Below are 20026 nucleotides of genomic sequence, written 5' to 3'. Positions count from 1 at the left end.
CACTAAATTGTTCACGAGGGCCGCGAAAGTAAAAAAAATGTGCAGAGCTACTTCAGGCTGATAAAAACAGTGCAAAGATTGGAAACTCAGCGATTCAAAGGTACCACGTAATATTATATTGATTGTTAACTTTTATTGAATGAAAGGACCCTACTCTAGTCCTGTTTTTTCCCGTTAATTCTGTTTTTAATTGGAAAATATTAAAACGGCAAAAACCACAAGCCCAGTGCAATCTGGTACCTGGACTTCTTATAATTACTTTGGAATAGTTACATTTTGTAAACAGAGATCCCGTCTACTTTAGGAAAACTTGTATAACTATTTTGTAAACTTTTTAAACTATTGGGCGTGTGAATGGAGGTTGAAAATAAATTTATTTTCTCTCTCCATGATTATGATAAAATATGGAGGGGGTAAAAGACAAAGAAAATGAGAATACTTTAAATTAAAAAGTGGGTAATAGTATACAGTCATAATTATACAATTGAATTGCTGCAACATATGCGAACAAATTTCCCAGGGCACATGTCGAGTAGGATTCTACTCTACTCTACTCACTGAGCAACTGGTACTCGTCAGCGCCTCAGCGTGTTACTAGGTCAATATGCGTGTTACCAGTGCTTAGTCTGTTCCCCTTAACTGTATTGTGAATTGACTACTACGTATGTGTACCTGGGTGACTCGTTTCCACACTTGTGCGTATAGACAATGAAAACTTGATGAAAACCGCAAACACATCAAAAACGCGGTAACGTGGTTGGGCTTTTTCTTCATACATTTTTTTTTGTGCAGTGTTAGATGAATATGCCGACTTAATGCCTGGAATATGCCACCAAAAAGCAAGAAACCGAAAGTGGACTTCACCAAACTTGTTAATAGTTTTAAGGAGCGTGACGACCAACACACTACGTACTCCTCTGCCTGGAGTAAGGCTTATTCTTCTGACTTTGTACAGTCCCGCATTTTAAATATAAACGAGAAGTTTGGACTTGTTGTTAGCAAGTTTGGGTTACAACCTGTAATACAAGTATTAAGCGTAATTGGAAATTCAGATCCACGGGAAGTATCTCCCAAGTTTGTCGGTGAAACTCTTGGACTTTCAGTCACCCTATGTGAATTAGTGTTAAAGCTCCAACTTCAAAGTAGCTCTTCTAAGCCAGAAGTCGCCACCGCCACCGCCACCGCCACTACCCTTACAACTTCAACTTCAACAAGTTCTTCTACGACGACGATTCTTTCACCAGTCACTGCCTCTGGCTCTGCTGCTTGTGCTAGTGCTGGTTCTAGTTCTCAATGTTCTACAAGTAAAACAAGTGCAACTACAATTAGTACCGATATCACATTTATTACTCCGCCAAGTTTGAAGTGTTTGAAGTGTTTTTCCAAACTTACCAAAGATCATCAGCCAGTGAAAGTGAGGTACTTCACTTTGAAAGGACTTAAACATTGCCAAAAGCTGAACCTAAGATGTCGATCTTGTGATTTAACATACAAGTATGACATGTTTGGGAGCATACGAACATTTTGGACTTACTATGATGAGCCTAGAATTGCAGTGAAAGCGAATGATTGTGTTTTTGTTGAACGTCAACTGTTTGAATTGCAGTGCAATTTAGCGTAAGTAAAACCTATCCACGGTACATCCTGTCAATCATCCTGTAGTCATGTACTCGGTCGCACTAAATACCGACAACTCACGACAACCCACGACAACTCACGACAACAATTTTAAAATGCACTTTAACAGAAAATTTGAACATTTAAGTCAACCGTTAAATATATGCACAGGAGTCATATGCACCCAAAACATTTTCAAACTGTTGCCAAAATTGTGTGTTTAAATTTAAAAAAAAATTGTTTTTTACTCGAGTATATAATTTTGGCCATGTTGCCTTTCGACGCACTTGGACGATTCTATTACATTGTCCATGTACGTCGAAAGACAACAAGGCGGATATTACTGTTTGATACTAATTCTAGATAAAATTTTTTTTGTAGGTAAAAATTCAATTTTGTCAAAATTGACTTTCTTTAGTAGGACTGGGTGTCATAGTGCTGCTAAATATTAATATACTGCAGTCATCTCAATTGAAACAGCACGATACCTGCTGTGCCCAAAACACATAACGTGCAGGGTATATAATTATATTTATAATTTATAATTAGTCAATATTGTTGTAAACTAGCGGGATGCCGTGCTTCGCGCGGCAACCCCGCTAGAAAGCTCGACGTAAAAATGCTGCAAGTGTAGCGTTGTGTACAGGGGAGGGCTAAAGTGGCTGGGCAGGGTCACAATACAAATCACTGTGGCAAACAAACCATCCTAAGTTAAGACGAATCTTAGTGCTTTGTGAAATCGTACACTTGTCCATCTTTTTTGTTTCGGCATTGTCGATCCCAGCCATATTTTCCAGTTTCCAGCGGATCCCATGCTCGCGCCGTGACTGTGACATCACAAAGGACGCCTGCACTCAATCTCAAAGTTATTACACGCTCGCGCTTTGACTGTGACGTCACAAACAACTCATGCCCCAACACGGGTACCCCGAAATTTACCCCAGGACGCATCATTTTAGCAGGGTGCGGGCACCACTTGCCAAACAACAATGGCGGCGCCCATGCGATTTAAGCGCTTTTATAATATAGATGTAGCCCAGGTTGGACTCCTCCGTTGCAGGCAACGCGACGGAGTCCAGGGTATAAAGGTCCCGTACCATTGCGAAAATTTTTCAAAAAATATTTCTACCTAACTCGGGAGTCTGACTTTTTACTCACATGTTCCTTGTAGTTGGAACTCAAGGTTCGCATTATTTAAAATTGTTGAATTTTCTCCTTTGGTGTTAATATTTTGTGAAAAGAAAATTGAAATTAGCGTGTTCCGATCCCACGTCGTGCACGAACTTCCGTGTAAACACTTTCTTGCATTGATCACTGGCGGCCTACTGTTTGCAGCCAAATCGCTGTCAACCTGCGTTAACCAAACACTAAGCAGATGGATAATAGTCGGTGAGCAGTTTACACAAAGCGCAGAACTATGCGTACTGAGCATTGACGTCTTGTGCTAAGACTTCATGAACCGGAAGCGTATTTTTTTCCTAGGACAAATGAGGCCACTTTTTACCATAAATTAGCACTTGTTAACCGTCCCAAGAAAAAAAAAATATACGCGCAGGAAAGCGCCCTCTGTTGTCCGCACATATACAGGAAGCACTGTGAAAAAGCAAGACGGCGGCAGACGATTTTGCTGCACGCTAGAATTTGTTTGTTTTTACAAGAACAAAAACTTGATATTTGTACCCGAAATTCAACCGGAAATTAATGAAAATTCTATTTGAGCTGGAATAGTTTATTTTAAAATGTATATTGGAGGAGTTGAAGGCAAGTTAACGGCACCTACCCTGTTTTGACGGCGAATAGCGGCAAGATAATGCACTGTACTCAAAGCCATGCGCACTTGGGCTCACACAATCAAGTGGTACACGATGATCAACATCGCCAGTGCAGAACTTTGACATATTTTCGGATATAATTTCTTCCATGGATATATTTGTTAGCTGTGAACTCGTTTAGATATAGTGAGGGACTCTATGAATATATGAACGGAATTTCAGCTTCTCAAATCAGGTAAAAAATAAAGAAAATTGTAGTCAAACTTGTGTTCGCATTGTAAAGAACCTTTATACCCAGGACGTCAGTGCAGTGGCACTGACTGACGTTCTACCAGGGCTATTGTAAATGTAACCCCGGCCCCCAAGGAACCGGGCAAGCTGGGCATTAGCTTTGATATGGCAGAGGATGTAAAAGCCCAATGAGCCCCGGCCCTGTGGGGACCTAGCCCCACTTGTGTGGCCAAGGATAGCTGAATCCTTAGCTTCACGTCCACACCATTTCCTCATGCAGCTAAGAAATAAAAAAATTCTGGCGCCTTATCTGCGAGCCAACCGGCAGTATAAACCGGCTGAATGTGTTCACCTAACTCTTAGCTTGCTTTGTGTATATTGAAGAGTGAAACAAATAAAATTTTAAAAAGGAATTTTTTTAACGATAACTTTGCTACCTTTCGCCAACTCTAATTTCCTCGATTCGTGCACGGCGCAGCCATCTTGGAATAATTATGCGAATCAGCATGACGTCATCGGCCTGCCGAGCTGTGGGCCCGTGAGGGTGCGAATACAAATCAACGGCTGTTTTATGTGAACTAAGCTTGGGTATTTTGTGTGAACTACTTAGCACGTGCGTGTAAAAAGTGAGGAAATGGTGTGGACGTGTGGCTAAGGATTCAGCTAGCCTTGGCCACACAAGTGGGGCTAGTGGGGACCTAGCCAGGACTTATGCAGGGCCGTGCAGTGTCTCGAAGGGCCAGTAAATGGGCTGGGATCTACCCCGGGAGTGGGAACGTACTTAATCTGTGCTGGGCCGTACATCATCTCCAAAGGGCATCCCCACACACTCAATATACATTCATAACGCTTGTATTGCCTTTTTGTTGAGTTAAAAAAAAAAAATCTTCAAAAATGTTTCTACTCGGTACTTACGTACTGTTGTTTTCTGTCCTATCGCACGGTTTTTGACTTCTCATGTTCAATGCTTTATTTTTGTTTTGGTCACCAAGCACTGTATGAATATTTATATTAATTTTTTTTCATTTATAAATGCAGGAATGATGGCGACACTGGCCTCGTGTAGCTTATTTAGGACGGCTCATCAAACACAGAACTATCTTCATCTTAGAATGTATGCAAGACGATCATGTCGGATGATACAGTTCTTATTGGCAGATGTTGGTCACCTCCAAGAAACATCAAGAAATCTGAATGGAAGTCATTTCAACGGAACTGAAAGCTTACCCTCAACAAGTGTAACCAGAGAAAACAACTCTATAAGACACAGTCTTCCAAGACAAAACACAAATCAGTACATGCCAAGGAGGCACTCGCATATATGTTGTTCAAATTCACTGAGAAGGCCAATGATAGCCTGGACACCAAACATTCAATGTGTGTGCAACATGCATCCATCTGGCCCAGGGAAAGAGAGAATCCTAAATGTGTTTGACCGCAAGGCGAAACGAATGCAGAAGGATAGAGCAGCACTTGCAGAAGATGCTCATGTGTATGACTATTTGAAAGACGAGGTTTGAGTAACTTTGATTTGTATGATCTTACGTGTACATTAGTATAGACATTAGTAAGGTTAATGCAAATTCTGCATTTATTACATGTTTACTGTATTTTCTATATGGTGTCTTAATTGTATGGATTTTAATATGTTTTCTTTTAATTGTTCAGCGCCCAGGAGCATGTTTACATGGATAGGCGCTATATAAATTTCCATTATTATTATTTATTATTAAGGTTTGCGGAGACACCATGTACATAAAACCTTATTGCTCCATGATAAAACTCTCTCTCTATAGACCTTATCGCAAATACTCAAACGCGCGAGTTAGGCGTGGAATGAGGTGCATGCTGGTCTTGATCACTAAATAGACCCGCAGGCACCTCATTCAACAGTTAGGGCTTGCGCACAGGGTATTTGCAAAAAGGTCTATGAGCTGTGGTGGCTCTGGGAAAAACCAGTGCTTTAACAAGCAGCAGAACAAAAAACTGTGTGAATTTTATCTTTGGACTATTGCCATGCCTCCATGTAATGTTTTTAGTGTTTGTCAAGTAATGTGCGCCACTTTGGTGAATATTGCTTTAATTAATTTTAATATTTTTTTCACCACAGTAACATTTGTTTATCAGAAAAATTTGAACAAACTAAAGTAAACAACCTAATAGTTCTTAAAAGTAAAAAAAAAATAAATTGCTCATTCGATGAATGATTAAGTTTGATATTAATAAATTTTATGTTCTATATTTTCCATGCAGGTAGCTGTACGTGTTGCTGATAGGATAAGAGATGTTGCTAGGTGTGTAGTTCATTCTGACAATATTATAAAATTTGTGAAATTCCATAAATTTGGGAAATGAAGTAGTTTTTCCAATCGCTGACCAAATAGGCTTTGAATAATAGACCGATCCACTAAGCTCCGCCCCATTGCGTATTGACCAATTACAACGCAACTAAGGTCCGACAATGAAGGTCCGACATGTGTGCGAGTATCTTGGCGCGTGCAGAAAGGCATTGGAGAGCCCCATGTGTTCTTGCTCACACATGCGTCGTGGACGGAGCCTACTGGATCGGTCTATTGAGACAGTTGAGCCCATGGAATGAAAGGATTGTTAGGTTGAGTCATTTTACCCAAACTAGCTCTTGTTGTTATAGGGAGCCTGTAGGAATATACATTGCGCAGGATTTTATGCAACAAACTACAAAGCTCTTTTTGCTGCATATCAAAGATTTCACCACAAAGTTTTTTTTCTTCATCAATAATTCTCTCTTAAAGGCAGTGGACACTATTGGTAATTGCCAAAGACTAGCTTTCACAGTTGGCGTATCTCAACATATGCATAAAATAACAAACCTGTGAAAAATTTGAGCTCAATCGGTCATCGAACTTGCAAGATAATAATATAAAAAATACCCTTGTCACACGAAGTTGTGTGCGTTTAGATGTTTGATTTCGAGACCTCAAATTCTAAACCTGAGGTCTCGAAATCAAATTCATGGAAAATTACTTCTTTCTCTAAAACTATGGCACTTCAGAGTGTGCCGTTTCTCACAATGTTTTATACCATCAACCTCTCCCCATTACTCGTCACCAAGAAAGGTTTTATGCTAATAATTATTTTGAGTAATTACCAATAGTGTCCACTGCCTTTAAGGCTTGTATTTCAAACAAAAAGAGTCGTTGGCTTCGAAGCGAAAAAGATTTGAGGTAAAATTGACTTATCAACAAGATGGATGATGTGGCTCTGATGCGCCCTCTGTAGAATCTCTTGGATGAAAACCGAATGAGAGAATGTTGAATATTCATGAAGTTCAGGCACCATTCAAACTTGGTTTTTACTATCAGCAATATCGAGATGGGTTAAAAAAAAAAAAAAAGAAGAAGAGTTCATTTTTTTCCTGGAAAAAAGAAACACAATTGAAGGTTAATTGGTCTGGCAGACGAAAAATTATTCATTCTGGTCTGAGGTTTTGGCATGTCCCATTTTGATTCCCATGATAGTTAATGACATATATAACGGCCTTGAAGTTTGATTTATGGCTCAATTAAAGGGAAGGTGTCAGTTTGGTAATCACTCTTAAGATTAATGGCAGTAAAACCTTAAAAGTACATCAACTTTCAATAGTATAAGGTGTTTTGAGAATCATTTTTATTTCGAAGTAATGTGGTTATGGATAAAATATATCGGTTTTTATCCCAAAAATTTAAATCTTAGAATCGTTACTGTTGATATTTTTCTCAGATTATGTCTTCCAATTACGCATCATTCTTCCTGCGTGGACATAATCGTTTTGGATTTTTGATGATATCTAAAAAATACGACCACCTTTTGAAATAAAATTTTCCAAGGTAATTTTTCTTGTATGATATCTATATTTATATAAGATTAAAGACACTGGACACTATTGGTAATTGTCAAAGACCAGCTTTCTCACTTGGTGTATCTCAACATGTGCATAAAATAACAAACCTGTGAAAATTTGAGCTCAATTGGTCATCGTAGTTGCGAGATAATAATGATAGAAAAAACACCCCTGTCACACAAAGTTGTGTGCTTTCAGGTGGTTGATTTGGAGACCTCAAATTCTAATTCTGAGCTCTCGAAATCAAATTCGTGGAAAATAACTTCTTTCTCAAAAAATACGTTACTTCAGAGGGAGCCGTTTCTCACAATGTTTTATACTATAAACCTCTCCCCATTACTCATTACCAAGTAAGGTTTTATGCTAATAGTTATTTTTAGAGTTTACCAATAGTGTCCACTGCCTTTAAGACAATCAAACAGTTCCGAAAACCAAAGTTATGCCTTCAATTTTTTTGTTGTAGGAAATTTGATGTAGCCTTGGATCTTGGTTGCGGCAGAGGCCATATAGCTAAGTGCATCAGTAAGGTGAGTGTTATTACTAAAGTACCACATTAAAAAGAATTTTAGTGATTAATTTTTTCTATTAGTGTTGTTCCATTGATTCGGTAATGTTCTAGAATTGCCATTATTTTACAGCCACTTCAAATATTCGACTTTAGTTTGGGCTGAAAGAAAGTGCAATGAACAAGGGTAGTTACATTCAATAAAATAGGGGATCAATCAATAGTATTTTTTCACCCAAGCTGGGAGATGATCATTTTGGTTTCAAATTTTTCTGTGTAATCAGGGGAAAAAAACTCAAACCAGCTTTTTTTAGTTGAATATTGCTCACTTGCTGACAAACTCAATCGCCCTTGAAAAATTCCTCACGGGAAAAAAGTGTGTATGTTGTAAACTTCTCCTAGATCATTCCTTGCTGAAGAAATGTAAGATCATAGAAATCGATTGCTTTCGGTTGAAATTTGAATGGAATTTTACTCGAAAATGTTGAATCCTCCTATGGTTTTTTCCTTCTAAGGCATAGGCTGGAAGATATAATGCTTATTGTTGTGGGAGCATTAGCTATTGCAGTCTGGGGCTGGTCTTTCCTTTATGTACTCGAGAAAAACCTTGAATTTTGAGAATTAGCATTCAAAGACAGTGAAGGCTTCTCTTGTTGACACTTCCTTGCCTCAGAGTTCCTTGGAATGCAGTAATTTGTCGGCAGTGCAATTGAATTTACTGGCAATTGCATTTACCGTGCCTTGGCATTGATTGGGCTTGTGTGTGTTGGGGACAAACTCATTAATATGTTTTCTCAGAAAAAGGTTTGAATTGTTTTTCGGCATTAACAAGTTTATTTTTATTATTTTAAAAAGAACCAGTCAAGGCAAATGATCTGTTTCTCAGATTTGATGTCCTTGATGTAACAATCAAGTGGAGTAAACAAAACTGCACCGATTGAAAACATTGATAAAGGTTATTTTGCACCATTGGTTTTTTGCTCCATAATATCCAATTTGAATATAAAACACCAAAACCTGAGTTGTTGTTCTGCCTGTCATTGCCATTTCTGAAGAAAAAAAAGATGTACTTAGACTTGGCGTGTTTAATGTGACAATTTTATTATTTTAAGTCTGCACATGATCAAATGAATACAAAATGACTGACCCACATTTCTCAAATGCTGAACAATATAAAATGCAAATATACATTTCACAGGATGGGGGTTCCTTTGGATGATGTAAAGTAAGTATTTATAGCTACCCTAATCAAAATACTCTACGGAGTTTGCATGTATGAACATAATGTGTAGCAGCAGTCGCAACTCTTAAAGCGCCATGGGAATACAAATGCACAAGCCGAGATAGAAAGAGAAAACGCCATCCAGCAGAGTGTGTTATTTGAATTGAGAGTAATCAACAACTGGAAAAAATGAACATTGGAAACTGACAAGAAAAATCAGGTTAAGTGCTTCCACAAAATATGATTAAAAGAGCTTGTTTTGTTGTTTGTTTGCAGAAAGTGGTGAAAAAGCTTTACATGTCTGACCTTTCCAGAAACATGCTGGTAAGTTTGTTATCTGTCCCTAGGGTGCAATCACATTTCCCTGACGATGGTCATTAGCGGGCTCCGTAATGGGAGAGATTATAATCCATTGAGTTATTAGGGGGAACAATGGGCAGCCGCTGTGTGCAAAACAACTGGGGAGGTTTTTCTAAAGCCGGGGCAATTAAATTTAATGACCTCTTTGTTTCGCTGTCTTGTTTCTGTCGCATCTAAGAAGTGAAGGAAACTATTGAGGCTGTAGAATTCACAGTTTTAAAGGGGCCCTATCATCATGATCAAAGCAGAGCCCTACTTCAAATAGCTGCTTAAGCACAGAAAGTAGCTTTAAGCATAAACTAACAGAATTACGCTTATTGGAATGAGGTTACTGCCATATCACAAGTACAATTTGTGACTGTTATCTTGCTAATTTCTGCTCAGTAGACAATTTTTAAGCAATATTTTCTGCTTGCTGCTCTATGAAATTGAGTTCAGGCCTGTGGAATTATGAAATCGCCCCCAGTAACTGTACATGCACACCCTACCTATCACCTATGGAGGTTGCACACGCAGTAACTGGGTGAGAGTTCATAATTCCTTGGAGAGCCAAAGACCTGCTTTGATCGTGGTGATAGTGCTCCTTATTGCTCTTGATCTGTACTTTCCCCCAAAACAGGATAAATTTACCGTTGGGATTTTGCTCCGCTCGTGTTTTTGAGGGAAGAAAGAAATATTAAGTTTATTCTACATCCGCTTATAACAACCTGGGAGCTATTTTTTTCCGTGAATTGAGCGAAAATGAAAATGATTACGACTGAGGTGACTCCCCTGGCGTGACACAATTGTACGTTTTGCTCGAGCGGAATACATGTACCATGCCAGAAATGCTCAAAGACTTTTGCCCCTGAATTGGTGCAGCTTTCTTTTTGTTGTGGTGCCAATCTTTTCTCCAAATTAGTTTATTTTATCACACTCAATCGGACATGTTTTTTAAACCAGTGGGGAAATCATGAAAGCTTTTGCATCGTCTATTGCAATGACACTTGCATATGTGGGGCAAGGTACATGTAGTCTTCTAGACGTGAATGGTTTTGGACCAGTTCCACCAGGATTAAAGTGCATCAAATTACTTTATTTATCTATTTGATGCGTACAACACCTTCTGCTTGTCCAATTTCATAAACTAAAAATACTGCTGAACAGTTTACTGCTTTAGAAATGAGAAGGATGCTGGCCATAAATGTTACATGTGACATGGTATTTTCGCTGGTAACTTTATTCTGGTAAGCATAGTCTGTTGTGCTTAAAGCAATTCTATGAAATTGGCCCTACTAATCGAGGGCCCACAAAGGGCTTAAAACAATTTTCTGCGATCCCAAAAGTCATTATTTGTGTGCGCAGCCTCGCAGTTTCAATTCAAACTCCCCAGTCGCATAGGGGCAAGTTTTCTTCGCACAGTTGTCTTGTCCAGTCAGTTGGAGATCAGGGAAAATGTTGTAGCCCCCTCTTGTGTTTTCATCATGTGAATTCTGAGTAGGAGTTCTTTAAATAGTGAATGCTCCTGTGATCATGCTTTTATGTTACTTTAAATCCTCAATGTTTCAATATATGGAATGCATTTCACTCTTCCCAAAGGACAAATTTGAAAGTGGTTTAGGATTGTCTAGAAGTTCGACCTGTTATTGTTCAATGCTGAACCATCCAGCCGGACCACTTGGGAAGAACTTTGATTGGTCCTCAGGTGTTTTAACCTAAGCATTTGGCCTGCAGACCACCGTTAAGGGAAAACCCTTGAGGGGAGGGATAATTTCTAACATATAACAAGGCAATATTGTTATATAAGACCAATTGTGCCCACTACTTGCGTGTAGTGTGAACGAGGAACATCGCAACAGAAGATTCGTAGCAACCATGAATATTAATACATTTAGGTCTCTACCTAATGAATTCTCACAATTCTTAAATGCTTCTCACCCCAAATAAAAGGGCTCATTTTCTTCTCTCAAATTCTTTCAAAAGTCAAAAGTCCTCAGACTGTAGCTGATTCTACTTTCTGCTCCAATTTATTTCAAGTCCAATTTTCACTGCGTCCTCATCACTACATAATTTAGCATTTTAGATTACCCAACAACCGTAATAAAAAAAATTATCTCCAAAGAAAATGAGGTCCACAGAGATTGAGATCGCTCTGGGCTAGACTGGCGAGGGTGGGGTCCATTAATAAGCTTTTTATTTTGTATCATTTAACTTGAATATGTTTCAAGTTACAGTTTGTCTGTAACCGTGGGGCAGCTATTATTCAATTAAGGGAGGGGGTGGCATCTGGATCAGTTCTCAGGGGGGGGGGGGTGGAAGACCTTTTGTAAAAAACAAAATGTAGTGGGTGGGGGAGGGGTCAGGGCTAGGGGGAGGGCTGATAGTTTCAACCTCTAACATTGTTATTGTGATGTTTATTTCCTGCCTTGTATACTGTGATTAAGCAGCATAATATTTTTTTCACAACGGCCCAAGCTTTTAGCAGACAATATTGCTTTAACAGCAACTTCAGAGAAAATAAGCGTTGATAATGTGTTTGGTTATCATTGAAATGTAATTTTGATATTTGTAGCTGAATTTTTTCCCACAATTACCGATCAACAAATTTGGCCCTCACCTCAGGGTTTGCAAAAACTAGCTACACTTCTAAAAATGGCAATACTTTGACGTCATATGTTGCTTTGTTATAGCTCCATGCTGCCACAATGCGGCTATATACAAAATCGGAGCTCCCTTATGAATTAACATGAGTGAAGATGTAACATGAGTGGGGAATCTTTCTGAAAAGCACAAGAGAAGGGTATTTAAAACTGTTTTTTTTTTCCATTTGAACTCTGTTTAATCTCATGTGAGCTGGTCAATTTCCTTATTGATTGAAAAATCACTTTTTGCCATTTTCGTTAACATCTTAAACATCTTAAACAATTACCTGGCAGCAAAAAGAGTCGGCATCGGTCACCAATGGTTCATGTGTCATGGTTTTTCGGCTGGTAACTGTATTCTGGTGATAACTTTTTCAGTTTCTTAATTGCTTCTAAGCTGCTCTAATTTGGTCCAGCCTATTATGCACATATGGATTGGCAATGAGGTCACTTGCGCATGTCTATGGACCTCAAGGGACTGTGAGATGACCGGAAGAGGACACTCTGCTGGTCACTCACAGTTCTGTGGGGAGATAGACAAGCACTAGTGACTGAATTAGGCCAGTCCATTTGTATTTTATAGCACACCTTTGTCTTAAATATGAATTTACTTCAACAATTGACTGATGCGCAAGTCAACCATAAGCAATTTAATAATCGACATGATCCCAGGACTTTCAGTTTTGCATTAGATCCAAGTTTTCACTTTTTGTTCACTGTTGGCATCATTAGAGGGCGTTGTAGCCAAACCAATCAAACATTTTTAGTATAGTGCCCGGTTAGGGAACTATTTCCTGCAAATTTGAAGCGCTGATGTCTTGATGCAGTTTTAGTTCATGGTGGCAAAATTTGGATGCACTAGCACATCATTTTTTAGCCCTGAGCTACTGCATTTCAGCAGTCAGCAAGAGAAGTGTCATAAAGCTAATTATTTGTTTGACGAGCTTCAATAGATCGAGGGGAGGCAAGCTGTACCCATTATGTACCCTTGTACATTTGTAGTCAGCTCATTATGTAGTTGCACCAAGCGCTGGTAAACTAATCTGGCATAATCAGAGTCCAGCAATTTGTGTGCTGGGATTTTGTCAGAGTTGGGAAGGACCCTTTATCCCCAAAGCAATGGATGTCTTTAATTCAATGTGCCAAGTTCAAAGCAAAAACTTGGTCGATTCTAAACGGATTCTTTGGTGCTGTGACTTTGTAAAGACACAAGGGGGATAAGACGTCAACACATAATTGTGCCAACACCTTTTGACCTACATGTTCATACAATGCTGATAAAAAGCAAACAGACTGTGCTTGTTCCGGCCTGAAGATGAAGATTGAGAGGTTTCTCTGAAACGGGTTGCGCTTAAGGCTTTAAATACAACCTTTCTACAGTCACCGCAATAACAGGTAGACAAACAATTCAGGAATTTTTACAGCCCTTGTTGGAAACCTGAAAATTTTATTTCCAATGCAAAAGGTTGAAATTCAGAACAAAATTCTGTTTAGAGCACTGCAGTGGTGCTTTGAAAGCTTTGCTTAAAAGTTAAGGACTTTACTGGGATGAGGAAAGTAATTCAAGTTTGCAATTCAAACTCACTTTTACTTCCATACTTCAAGAAAACAGTACAAAACCATAAAAATAAAGTATAAGGAAGTAACCAATAATGCTTTTTTACAAGGCAGTTTATATTAATAAAGTATGGAGGCATCATCCAGAAGCCGAGGTTTGTGGTGAGGTGCCTGAGAACAGACAAGGCACATAAACAGGAACAAGAATGTGAACAGTTTGTGCGGGGTCTTGAAACAGTTTATGTGGAACAACTACCTTGGAGATTGGGAGGTACACTTATAGTTGATTTTTATCATGAGTTGTTTAGTTGGTTACTAATCTGGGCATGTAGCTTGCTTACTCAATTGTATCTCAATGCCGTACAGTAACTATGCTCAAACATCGCCTCACTGAGGTCAGCCTAAGACCTTTCATTGGTTGAGAGTTCTGCATGGCCCGTGCTCATACGCACGTTTTCATTTTTTAATTACAGCGATGACAGCCTATGTAAGTGGCCTATGCTTGATTTTACACGTAGGTTAGGGGTATTTTTGTGTGGAGAAGAAAATATTAAACGGGATCCAAATTGTATAGCGCCTTTTAAGTGTTTTGAGGCACTGTGGTGCAATCTGCCAAAAATGCCACTGTGTCAGGTTTGTATTTTATGTTACTTTTAGTTACTCCAGTAGTGTGCACATACTCTCTTTAGCCTAGCTCACCCGATTGTGTCTGCTAGCTTTTATGATTCCAGCCCACCGTCTCGGTCAGAAAAACAGATTTTCCAGTTGAACGTGAAGAAGGGCCAGATGGTTTACCATCTAACATTACTTTGTCCTGGCTTTTTAAAGGGTGTATGTAACTTTTGTAGGACAACAAACACAATGTCCAAAGATTTACACTAAACTTACACAGTTTGAAGATAGTGATAGTAGAAAGCTTCCCTGAAAATATTACGTGCTGAGGTGCTGTAGTTTGGGGGTAATGAGTAAAACAATGTCATGAAACGAAAATTATTTTAAGCATTTACAAATGTATTTTCATGACATTGTTTTACTCATTTCTCAAAAACTACAGCACACTCAGTAAGTAATATTTGAAGGGAAGCTTTCCACTATCATTATCATCAAACTCTGTAAGTTTAATGTAAATCTATGGACATTTTGAAAAGGTACCCAAATCCTTTAAAAGGAATATGAGACTTTTAACATCACTTAATTTCAAAGTTTTTGTTTTCTGATCAATATAAATTGGAGATAATATTTTGAACAGTAATTCCGGGTGAAGTACTTGCCACATGTGACAAAAACTTATTGTTTTTTAGTTTTTACAAAAGAATGCTGAAATGATATTGCAGTCCTCATAAAAATAAAAATAAAACGAATAATATAAACTGTGTAATGCACACTCAGTTCAGCTGTATACTATATCAACAAAATTGTATTATGCCCTAAAGGGATTTAGTTACACCAACGAGCAACAGGTTGCCTCAATCTGTCAGTAGGAATTCATATGTAATGCAAAATCTGCCGCATTCAAACCCCCCTTTGACAGCCCTAATGCGTAGTGTGACGTCATTCTCAGATTAGATTATCAAATTTTCATAGAAAGCATCGTGTGATAATTCCTTATAGTTTGACCCCCAAATCTATCACTATTACAGCGGCTCAGAGTATCTTTAAAGATGTTACTTATAAACTTAGCTCCCCCCCCAACCCCCAGGCCAGCGTCTTCAGCTAGGTATGTGCTGCTAATTTGACTGTAATTCCATTTTGCACTTAGATAATTTTTTGCTACAGCGGGCCTGCGGTCCCTGGGGACATCAGATGGTGTGCGACAGGAAGGAATGGGAAAGATTACGGCAGTAAGACCGCAAGAAACAGAAGAAGGAGGAAAAAAGGGGGAGAAAACGGGGAAAGACTAATTGTAAGATCTTTGTAGTGGATAGATCTCCCGGAAAACGCTCGGTAATTTGTTGGTAGCCTTGCGGAAGATTCAATCAATTTGGACTTGGGCACTGTGGTCATTTTCCGCTAAATGCTTAAAATAGAACCTCCTTAAGTTGTGGGAGTGCAAACATCCAAAAGTGTGCGTTCATTTGGAAAGAATAAAGCTTTTGTACATGTAGGGCAGGAGGGGGGTTAGATCATGCAATTATAATGTAGATACGTCAGTCTATCTGTGGTAGCAGACAGAGCGGGATTGTCACTGATGCCCTATAGTGAGATTCTTGGGTGTGTTGCCATGGAGACCAAAGGGTATATGAACAGCTGTTTCTATGGTATTTCCCTCAAGATAATTTTCCTTTGATTTGATTATTGGCTGAATTCCCTGTGGACGATCTTCGGCCTGGCGGGTGTGAGAATTTACAGTTTGTTTTCCTTTTAGAGAAAAATAAAATGAAAAATGGTGTTCCCATTTGTTCATGAAAAGATCTATTTTTGAATTGTGTAGAACTCTACCCCTAATTTGTATTTTACTACTGTATACTGTAGGTAAGCAGGCATGCCAGTTTTGCATTTAAATCAAGATTTTCTAGTTCATTATAAACACTAAAGGGTTAATGCAATCGTACTCTGGGCTAAAAGACCGTGTCCATCCCTCTGGGATTTCTTATTTATTTTTGTTCCTTATTTTTTGTCTTCATCTGGCACTCTGGCAGTCCGCTCACATCCAGCGATCGTAGATGCATAGGTCAATGGTCGATGCTAAATTTGGTTGGTTTCTCAGACAGGTCTTTTTGCTGATATTACTTCAACAGTACGGTGGGAGAAACTCAACATGTAGGACGCAGCCTGCCCAAGTGGTGCTTGTCACTGCCTTGAATTCTGGGTCTATACAGGAGTAGCAATTCGTTGGATGAAAATTACCATGTCATTTTATGTCGGGCAGAAGAAGACGTTGTGCATGGTTGAAGTCAAACACAGATTGTGCACTGCAAGCAACTTTTTTTTTCTTCTTCGCATCAAATGACATTATAGATTTCCCCAAAGTGAAGACTTTGTCAATGGCACTCTCTGTAGTGGTTATCTTGGCTATTTATAGCTTCCGTGTAACACTCTATGATTGTGGGTGGGTTTCCATGCTACATCTAAACTCAACAGGCTTTTTTTTGCTTTAAAGCAAGTTGTTTTGAAAGTCAAATAAGTCGATTGCGAGAGTGACCTACATTTCACCCACCTTCTCTTTAGATCAGTCTGTTTAGAAACTTTTCAAGATGTTTTGCACAGAAGATAAGACGGTATAAGTGAACACTATAGGATAGTAAATACCAAATTACAGGAATGAAATTTCTATTCTCCTTGATATATGCAACACTTGAACCAAACGTAGAGCACTTGAACCAAACGTAATTGTGTGACTCTATTTTTGCTGATTTTGTTTTAATAACCTGTGGCTCTTTTTCCCAGGAAAGTGTTTTGACATATATATATATATATATATGTGATACTTTTTCGAAATAAAAACCATACACAAATTTCTACATACCACAGACAGTACACAAAATACAACAAGCAAAATTGTTTACGCAATTGACAGGCATGAGATAGTGTTGAGATCCAGACAATAGTGTTTTTTTTAGTTTTTAATTAATTATTTCTTTTCTGTGCAACACCTTTAATGAAAGCTTGTAACTTTCTGAAATATTAAAAAAATAATAACAGTTAAAATATAAGTCTGCATGTAAATTTTTGGTCGGCCAGAAAATGGACCTAGCACATTGAAGTAAAGAAGTAGCGCCAATAGATGTAAATGGCTTCAAATGGGGATTTAAAAAGTTTAAGATGAATTTAACCCTTTCTTTCATGCACCATTAAGTTAAGTGACAAATTGATGGACAAAGTAATTGGTTTGCTTCGTTCTTCTCAAAGGGCAACCCCACAAAAAAAGGTCATAGCGCCATCAAGTATCCTCTTTTCCATTCTGAAAACTGTGTGGTCATGCGGTATTGATTTTTTCGTTTTATGACTATTTTTCTGAAGGGATTTAAACCGGGCGGTAGCGACTGGTCGACACAAGAAAGAGTTTAATAGCTTAACATTATAAAAAGTAATAATTTTGGATTAATATTAGACAAATTCAATTCAGGACAGAGACAGCAAGGGTAAACTTTTATCATCTTCCCTGAAAAAAAGAAGATAATGCCTAATTTGTTTCTTGTGAGGAAAACAGGCTATGGGAAATGTAATTGAAATGTTTTCTGTTTTATGTCGTTCCGATTTTAGTTCATTCACATGTTGGAAAGCTGGCACATAACGATAGTTCATCACTAATGTATTTTGCCTTTAATATAATGGTGTCCATGGTGGCACTGAAGTGGCTCTAGGTCTCCTGAAATGGTTAGAGCGCCAAAAGAAGGTGAATGACAGCATGTTCAGCTGATATTTCAACCCCCTTTCCCCCCCCCCCCCCCCCGTTACGGAAAAAAATAAATCCCAGGGGGTGTTACTGGATGTGTCTGGCATTTGTTTTGACTATTGGTGCAGGGATTTATAGATATTTATAGTTCATTAGCTAATGGGATGTTGGATCGAATTGCTAAATCCGTCTTACTCTTTAGAATGGAAGGTTCATGCATACATGGATGGATAGTAGAGCCGACACGGCTGTCTTCTTATTCAGACTCGGAGAGGTTGAGACGGTCTGGAAATAAAGTGTTAATCAAACTTTGAGCAGGGTGTATGGGGACAGAGTGGTTACACCGACACTGACCCACGTATATACAGTGCTCATGTAAATGTTCACAGTGGAGGGAAGTTTCACTCCTGATGCTTATCCCTCTCCTCAAATAAAGTTAATTATTGATTATCAATATTCTACTATACTAGCGGAACCAGGCTTCTTTTTTTGTATTTATGGGAATGGGGGTTGGGCCCTCTGTATTTTCCTGAATTCTCAAGCGGTTCATTTTATCAAGTTATACAAGATTTTGCAAGCAAGAATTTGAGTTTTTACCATTAAAGTGCACATTGATAATTCTATAGTATTTCTTGACCGTAACAGTTGGAAATTAGCGAGTTCAAAATATTCCATCAATATTAAATTTTATATAGTTTGAACAACGTCTTACAAGCTGAAAACAGGTAATGTACATTACATGCCATTGTTTCCTGTGCTAAGTAACAATGCTGCTGGCTTGAAAGGATCGACAAGCCCCATCATGATGTCAATGCATTGAGTATCGGTAGATGTAATGCGTCTGTCTTAGGTTACTGCTTGACAGGTTGTTAGATGGGTTTGAAGCCTGGTGGGTTAGCACATTGTAGGTCTATCACATCTACCCGGTCCGCTTTGTTTTCTACATTTAAGGACTTGGATTGGATTGTTGGATTCTTGGCATAGCAAACTATTTCTCCTGAAGACAAGAAGAGTAGGCCCCTAAATGTCTCGAAACCTTGAGACAAACCGACACTCCATCATGGTTATACTAGCAGGTTATTCTTTACACCATGCAAAGCTTTTAACTATTGGTAATTACTCAAAATAATTATTAGGCATAAAACTTTACTTGGTAATGAGCAATGGGGAGAGGATGATGGTAAAAAACATTGTGAGAAACGGCTACCTCTGAAGGGACATAGTTTTCGAGAAAGAAGTATTCTTCCACGAATTTGATTTCGAGACCTCAAGTTTAGAATTTGAGGTCTCAAAATCAACCATCTAAAAAAGCACACAACTTCGTGTGACACGGATGTTTTTTCTTTCATTGTTATCTCGCAACTTCGTTGACCGATTGAGCTCAATTTTCACAGGTTTGTTATTTTATGTATATGTTGAGATACCGTAAGCGAGAAGACTGGTCATTGACAATTTACCAAAAGTGTCCACTGTTTTTAAACATCACTTATTGACCCATGACTTTATTTGTTTTCTAGGAGTGATGTGTGCACATTTAGTAATAACGGAGGAATAATTCTTTGCAGAAAAAAGAGTCCTATTTTTTTGTCATGCTGGGACAGGTTGTAAGCTCTTTATTAAGATTTTGGGGGCTACACGGCAGTTAACGGTTGAATGGCTTCTGACTGGCACCCCCGAACAAAGATATTGACAAAATAGGGACACCGCCAATATAGGGCTAGATAGCTCAGTTGGTAGAGCGCCGGCACGTTAGTCCGGAGGTCGTTGGTTCGAATTCCACTCTAGTCAATTCTTTGTTCAACCCCCAAAATCAGTTCAAAAATTTACCCAGTCAGTTTCCCTTGTGGTTTATATTGATATCTGAAACAAAAAGTCACATCACCTTAAGGTGATCCCCTGGCTGCCGCTTCCCAGGTTGTATCGTAATTTGGGTGTGAGCCCTTGCT

General features: G+C 38.7%; 1 protein-coding gene across 1 annotated transcript in view; it reads left to right on the top strand.

The window, feature by feature from the left end:
• Positions 1–18: 18 nt before the first annotated feature.
• Positions 19–20026, top strand: part of LOC117300087 (arginine-hydroxylase NDUFAF5, mitochondrial-like) — a 116998-nt gene continuing 96990 nt past the window's right edge. Inside the window, exons 1-5 of the mRNA XM_033783777.1 lie at positions 19–100; positions 4659–5134; positions 5874–5914; positions 7943–8006; positions 9483–9530. Of these exons, the coding sequence (XP_033639668.1) occupies positions 4661–5134; positions 5874–5914; positions 7943–8006; positions 9483–9530 (627 nt within the window). The 5' untranslated portion in view covers positions 19–100; positions 4659–4660. The remainder of the gene's footprint in view (positions 101–4658; positions 5135–5873; positions 5915–7942; positions 8007–9482; positions 9531–20026) is intronic.

The sequence above is a fragment of the Asterias rubens genome, chromosome 1 (assembly GCF_902459465.1).
Source record: "Asterias rubens chromosome 1, eAstRub1.3, whole genome shotgun sequence".
Lineage (NCBI taxonomy): Eukaryota > Metazoa > Echinodermata > Asteroidea > Forcipulatida > Asteriidae > Asterias > Asterias rubens.
This window is presented reverse-complemented; position numbering and strand designations above follow the sequence as displayed.